The 7,500-nt window shown below is 44.9% G+C and overlaps 1 protein-coding gene across 4 annotated transcripts in view; it reads right to left on the bottom strand.

Moving 5' to 3' along the window:
* The window catches only part of LOC134451354 (AP-1 complex subunit sigma-2), a 52,268-nt gene that overhangs the window by 24,938 nt on the left and 19,830 nt on the right, over positions 1-7,500 (bottom strand). For all 4 annotated transcript variants that reach the window (XM_063201760.1, XM_063201761.1, XM_063201762.1 and 1 more), the window contains exon 3: positions 1,049-1,157. In XM_063201760.1, the coding sequence (XP_063057830.1) occupies positions 1,049-1,157 (109 nt within the window). The remainder of the gene's footprint in view (positions 1-1,048; positions 1,158-7,500) is intronic.

The following is a 7,500-nucleotide window of genomic DNA, read 5'->3' on the forward strand; positions in this document are numbered from 1 at the left end:
GTGTCACTAATGTTCCTGGCATGTCAAGTAATTCCTATAATGATTACATGATACCCACATGTAGACCACATCCAATTAAGTGTTAGCAAGATGATTTCCAGTTCACACACATGCACATTCCAAGCCTCATCACACACACACACACTACATGCTCATCACACGCTCATTCGTGCTACAGCCTTTTAGAATAACATGAGGGACTGGCTGTTGTGGGCTCTCAATGTTACAGATTAGTGTCCTACTTGCTGACATACCGTACGTACATGCCCATCTCATCACACGAGAGAGAGAGAGAGAGAGAGAGAGAGAGAGAGAGAGAGAGAGAGAGAGAGAGAGAGAGAGAGAGAGAGAGAGAGAGAGAGAGAGAGGCGCCTATGAGGCTTATAATCGGCATAGCTCCTTTAGCCATTTCATTTGCTGTTCCACTTCAACTGAGCTTCTCTCTAGTGGAAAAAAAGTTACCCCCTGTTTCCCTGATGTGACATCTTTTTAACTGGGTGAAAAGTTTAAGTGGAACTTACGCTGATAATAGGCTTGGCCATGCTACATCCCAGAGAACTCACACTCACACTCACACACACACACACACACACACACACACACACACACACACACACACACACACACACACACACACACACACACACACACACACACACACACACAGCTACTGCCTCTGTATTACCATTAACATACACTTCTGTATACTGTTCATATGAAGTACAGTTTGTACATGATTTACTGTATATTAGTATAGACAATGTTTTGACTTGAGTATGAAATTGCTTTTATTGATTAACAGTAAAGCAAACATAGGCATAAAATCCCACACATGCCCAGAACCCATCCAACATTCACAGACACTCATACACTATCTCTCTCTTTATCTCTCTATTGCGCTCTCTCTCTCTCTCTCTCTCTCGGTCTCTCACACTAACACACACAAACGCACAAACACACGCACACGCACACACACACACACACACACACAAACAAACACACACACACACACACTCACACACACAGACACACACGCAAGGATACCTACGCTGCCAAAGTACTTATCCAGCAGTTCGACATATCGATGGATGATCTCCAAGGTGATGAGCTCATTGTCCTGGTCCTCTATGGCACAGCAGAAGTACAGGCTGGCATACCTGCAACAAAGACACACACACACACGCACACACGCACACACACACACACACACACACACACACACACACACACACACACACACACACACACACACACACACACACACAAGCGTGTACATGTGTGCGTGCACAAAAGCATGTGCACGCACATGCACACACACACACGCACGCACGCACACACACACACACACACACACACACACACACACACACACACACACACACACACACACACACACACACACACACACACACACACACACACACACACACACACACACACACACACACACACACACACACACACACAAAATCAAGACAGAGCCTCCCTTTTTTGAAGTACAAGCAAGTACAGTGCCTGCAGTTGCACTGCTTGACAGGCCTTCTCTGTGACTGATGGGCAAAAAAAAGCTCAGTAAAGGAACAGCACTCAAGATGGTAGGTAGGCAAGGAAAGAACAAAGAGAACAACGCTGTGGCATGACTGTGTGAGTAATTCTGCTGAAAATGCACTGTCTGCCAAGGATATCATTTTTGTGATGATGAAAACAAGAAGGATACGGAAGGAAGTGTGTGTTTGTGCACGTGTGGGTGGTTGTGTGCACCAGTATTTAACTGGATCACACCACACTCTCGATTAAAAGGTGCCAAACAAAAACAACAACTTTGAAAATAGAAAGAAAAATGTCTGCACACTTAAATCCTCATTGTGTTCTTTTTTAATCGGCCAACCTTTCGGTCTGCTGTCGTTTCCTCAGGGCTCAGTACCCTCAGTGGTAGTGTGTGTATGTGTGCATTGCTAATAAGGTGTTCCAAAAATGTATTCACACTGAAAATGGTTGTTAGGTAATTGTTTGTTACAATTCATGTAATTTTCAAAGAATTTACAGACGCCACTTAATAGTTCTGTCAACACCTGTTCTCCAGCTGGCATCATTTCTAATCCAAGCGCTGCTGACAACATGAATCACACACAATTATCTTCATATTTTTGTGCTGTCACTTTCAAAGGCCACATTCATGCTTAGTGGTTGTTACGGTTCTTATTACATAGACTTTAGGACATCAGTTTGAGAAGCAATGTCTGTCCGTTCTGCTAAAATTTGAAAATTGCTGTGATCATCTTGCCATGATTGAAAGTTTGTATACTGTTTTTGGGACACCCTGCCATTAGCATCTTTAAACACAAAGTACAGCACTTGTCTGGTGTATGTGTGCACATGTTTGTATGTGTGTGTATATGTATGTGTGTTTGGGAGAGAGAGAAAGAGAGAGAGAGAGAAAGAGAGAGAAAGAGAGAGAGAGAGAAAGAGAGCGAGAGATAGAGGGAGGAAGAGAGATGAGATGAGAAGAGAGAGAAAGAGAGAGAGGGGGAGATGAGAAGAGAGAACGGGGAGAGAAAGAGAGAGAGAGAGAGAGAGAGAGAGAGAGAGAGAGAGAGAGAGCGTGAATGTGTTTGCGTGTAATAGTTGCATGTTGTGAAGTGTATTTCACTTGGTGTGTACATGCATATCTGTGGGCTATGTGCATCTTTCTCGCTCCCCCATGAAAGGACTCCAACCGCTCCACGCGTGCTCCACATTCATCTTCTCGGCTCTTTGCAAACGGGAGACAAAGCACAAACACAGAGCGCTCTCTTACTCTCCTGCTCTGTGCCTGTGATATATTGCCTCTGTGCTCACACGCTGCGGGCTGAGCCAGCACTTTACTTCCCCCCTGGTGTCCACCCAGCCTCTGCCTACCTCCAACCGTCCGCCCGCCTGCCGACTCGCTGGCCTGCCTCCCTCTGAAATAAAGTACCGGTAATATTGCTCTTTTCAGCATATAGGATATTCATTTGACCAACTGCCGAGGGGATGCCAATGTCTTCATCTGCACCCCTTGCACTACATTCTCAATACCACTTTTTTCCTTTCTACCTTTCTCCCCATCTCTCTCTCTATCCTTTCTTCTACCCTGCCTCCTTTCATCCTCCATATAGTTCCCACCCTCCATACTCTATTTTCTCTTCCATCTCATTCTCTCTGTTTACCCCCTCTTCTCTCTTCCCTTCCCCTCCTTCTGCCCCCCTCCTCCCCCTCTCTGTACACTCCCTGCTCTCGCCCTCTTTTCCTCCCTGCTTCCTGCCTTTATCGCCACCTTTCTCCCTCCATTCCTCCACTCCTCCACTCCCCTCTCCTCCTTCCCTCCCCTCCTTGCTGATAACCTTCTCCCAGACAAGGATTATGTCAGCATGTGACCGCCACACTATAGCAGCACAGAATAAAGTGTCTCTGTGAGCTACCACAATAGGTGGGGGAAAGGGCACGCAAGGCTTTAAGAGCCTCACTCTTGACTTTCTTTCCTGTTTCTGATGGGAGATCTAAAAAGCAAAAAAAAGTCCCCTCGCTCGCCCACTCGCATAATGTATCACTTCTGCTGTGGGAAGTTGGGAACCTCATGATGCACACCGTTATTCTGCCAGTGGAACACTGAAAGAGGCTTTACTACCATAGTATCAGAGATTCTTTAAGTATATAGAGATATGCCAACATAATAGGTTTCTATGGGCACCTAACGCGACCAGGTTCCGGCCTGCCTAAAGGGGCGTGTCATAATGCTCCTACAATCAATAGAACAGTCCTTAGGTCTGCCTAGGTCTGCCTAAGGGGGGCCATAATAGAACCAGGAAACAATGGGCCAATGGAACCTCTCTCTCTCTACTCTCTCTGATAGTACTACACTACTAAAACATTGCATAGAGCATTTAGTAAACACTATGACGCCTAATGGGTTAACCTGAAGAAAGAAACAAAAAAGAGGAAGAAGAGGAGCGGAGAGGAGAGAAGGCGGATGTTGCAGAGGTGCGAGATAAGAACTCCCTTTAGCAAACACCAGAGAGAACATGAGAGAGAGGGAGAGAGAAGGGGGGAGAGATAGACAGTGTGTTTGCGTGTCGTTTCTGCGTGTTGTTAAGTGTATTTCAGTTGTGTACATGCAGAGCAAGAGAGAGACAGAGATACAGCGATAGAGAGATAGAAAGAGCGAGAGCGAGAGAGAGAGAGAGAGAGAGAGAGAGAGAGAGAGAGAGAGAGAGAGAGAGAGAGAGAGAGAGAGAGAGAGAGAGAGAGAGAGAGAGAGAGAGAGAACCCAAGAGGCTTTCCCGCAGGCGTATTCATCTTACGCCTCTGTCAGTGCCGTTAACGACATGTGGCATGCATGCAGCATGAGCAAGTTCTGTGCTGCTATTCGTCACCTGCGAAACTGCTGCGGTGCCGTTAGCCAGCCAGCAGTTTCTCTCTCCCACGTGCCTACAGTACAGTACCCGCGTCGCCTCCCCAGCCCATCAAAGGTGGAAATATTGACACAGCCTCTATAATGTCAACACTGCCTGCCTGCAGAACTGTCACTAAAGGATACCCTGGTGGCTTGACAGGATTGTCAGGCTATCACTCTCTCTCTCTCTCTGTCTGTCTCTCTCTCTCTCTCTCACACACACACACACACACACACACACACACACACACACACACACACACACACACACACACACACACACACACACACACACACACACACACACACACACACACACACACACACACACACACACACACACACACACACACACAGAGAGAGAGAGGGGGGGGGGTACATTGGCCTTTTGCCAGTGAAGTCTACATTACACACTACCAGTAAATAGAATTCAGATGCACTGTTTCTTCAGCATCCATTACTACTGTCTCCTGAACTTTGCCAACATTGAGCTACTACTATGATATGCTCCCATCCTCAGTAGCCTACTACTGATATCTCTATCCTATAACGATACTATGTGGGCCCGTCAAAAAGTATAGCCTTTATGACCATCCTGGGATTATTGCTTCATGGAATCACCTGCTTTTTTCAATTATTATTTATTCTTGACAGTAAACATTTGCATGTTGCATCATGCAAACAGTGCTCCCCACAGACCAAGTAGCATTGTGTGGTGCTATGGGCAAAACGTACTGGGCCACAGCAAGTGTTATGCGTGTACTCCTCTGGACATGCACAGTATGCGCTCATCCAGCACAAGCCGTCTGGCTCTGCCATCCAGTCGCTCTAGGTACTCCCAGTCAAGATTGTTCTCCGTTGTGGTACCCAAGTGGTGGAACGGTCTCCCAGAGGCAGCAAGACTAAGCACATCTCTTGCAGCCTTCAAGAAACAACTAAAGACCTTCCTCTTTCGAGAGAATCTACTAGACTAATGCTTGAACTGGCCTTGCCCCAGGGCAGACTCCTGACATGATGTTTAGTTTAGTTTAGTTTGTGTGTGTGTGTTTGTGTGTGTGTGTACTCGTTATTTACTCTTAAAAAAAAAAACCTAACCCCTCTTTGCAACTGCACTTGTTGTTCTGTATATCTCCTGTGCACTTTGTATTTGCTTGTGATGTTGGCTTGATTATGTCCTCTTTTGAAAGTCGCTTTGGTTATAAAGCGTCTGCCAAATGCAATGTAATGTAATGTAATGTAATGTAATGTAATGTAATGTATGTGCTGCTGTTGATCAATTTGTGGTGCGTGGCTTTTAGTCTGTGGTGCTGCACTACAGAACGGTCTATGTATGGGAAACACTAATATAATGTAGATACTGCACCATAATGCTAGCCAGGCCGTGCCCTCCTTGTGACGCAACACCTTCAATGTTGTTACTAGTCAGGTTAGGAGCAATGCAAGTGCTTTCTGAGCTCCCGAAAAATCAGGAACTCAGTCAACCAGTTGCAAACCAAGGGAGGCTTGTCAACCATGACGTTTGGGAAATGTTATTTGCTATGCTCTTGGTCAGACCAAGTCTCGAAGAGATTTGTAAGTCGATGATAATCAGACTACCGTAATGCACCAGTGGAATGCTGTAATAGTCAATGAAAAGTTAAATACCATTAATTACCAATGATAAGTTAACTACCACATTACTACAACATTATACAGAGCCTTTAGTAATGCTCTAACACTTGGTTTTTGCCATTCTGTTAACAGCAAATTTATAACGCCGTGTTTTGACGTGTTAAAAGTGGGGTGTGAGTATAAGCTGATAGTGTACAAGTACAACGTGTGGTATGTGGATTTGTGCAATGTGTGTTATGTGTAGTGTTTCCACTGCCGAACACCAGCATTTCCTGCCCGAATCAATAAGATATCTCTATTCGACTTTACTATTAGATTTATAAGTGACTCAACAGATTTTAAATTGGTCCCGTGGAAGGACATCAAAAGCCTGACCAGAGTAATAATTGAATATCTGAACTCAGAGAGAAGGAGAGGCCTCCAACAACATTCACAAGACTTACACAGTAAAAACTGCAGTGTTCATTTAACACTTGGAGAGTTTATTTATTATCTTCTAGAATGCATTTGATCCCACGGTACTCTCTTAGTGTCAAATGCACGTTGCATTTTTGTGTACCAAACTTTTAGTTTCATGAATGAGGCAAGGAGGAGCCGCAGGGCTTCATCATGGAGATGAGGAGGAGGTGAACACTGCTGTTATGAATTGGATTCGCCAGCAAACAGTGAAATTGGAATGAGCCAGGCCCTACCGTGGCCTAACGGTAGGGCACTCATCTACTATGCGGCCGACCCGGGTTCGATTCCCAGCCCGGGTCCTTTGCCGGCCCTTCCCCGTCTCTCTCCCCCTACTCGCTTCCTGTCACCATCTTCATTGTACTAACATAAATAAAAGTCAAAAAGACAAAAAATATATATCTTTAAAAAAAAAGAAATTCAAATGAGCCGGGACACTGTGTCTCTCACTCAAAGATAGCATCATTGCAATCCAACAAAGTGGTGACTAAAACTATGTTGCCAAGAAGTGATGTGACACTAGACAAATTCGCAGAAGACATTTTTTTGCCTGGTGAGTTGGTCTAGCACCACATCATCGGAGAAAATGTAAAAAAAACCCCACAATATCTTTGAACCAGTTTGAACACCGACTGCTGGATCCACAGAATCACCAATGGTGCCGTTCCAGACTATACTTGTCATGTTGTAGTATGGCTTATTATGTTAGGAATTGGATTCATCAGTAACCAATGGAGTTGGAATGAGCTGGGATACTACTAGCCTGGGCAAAAGCGACTGTTGACTCCGTAAAACAGTCTGGCAAAAGCCAAGAGGAATCTGTGTCCATGGAGGGTGGGAGATGGTCTGATCTTACTCTGCCATTTAAATTCATTGGAGTTCCGAATTCAAATTAAAACCAATATTGTGCTTTATTAGCATGACTGTTACGATATACCGTCACAAAACATACAAATAACAAAACAAAAGTGAAAATATAGTTACCTTAACCAATTAGTAACGGACTTCGCGGGTGAGTTCTG

The sequence above is a fragment of the Engraulis encrasicolus genome, chromosome 6 (genome assembly GCF_034702125.1).
Source record: "Engraulis encrasicolus isolate BLACKSEA-1 chromosome 6, IST_EnEncr_1.0, whole genome shotgun sequence".
Lineage (NCBI taxonomy): Eukaryota > Metazoa > Chordata > Actinopteri > Clupeiformes > Engraulidae > Engraulis > Engraulis encrasicolus.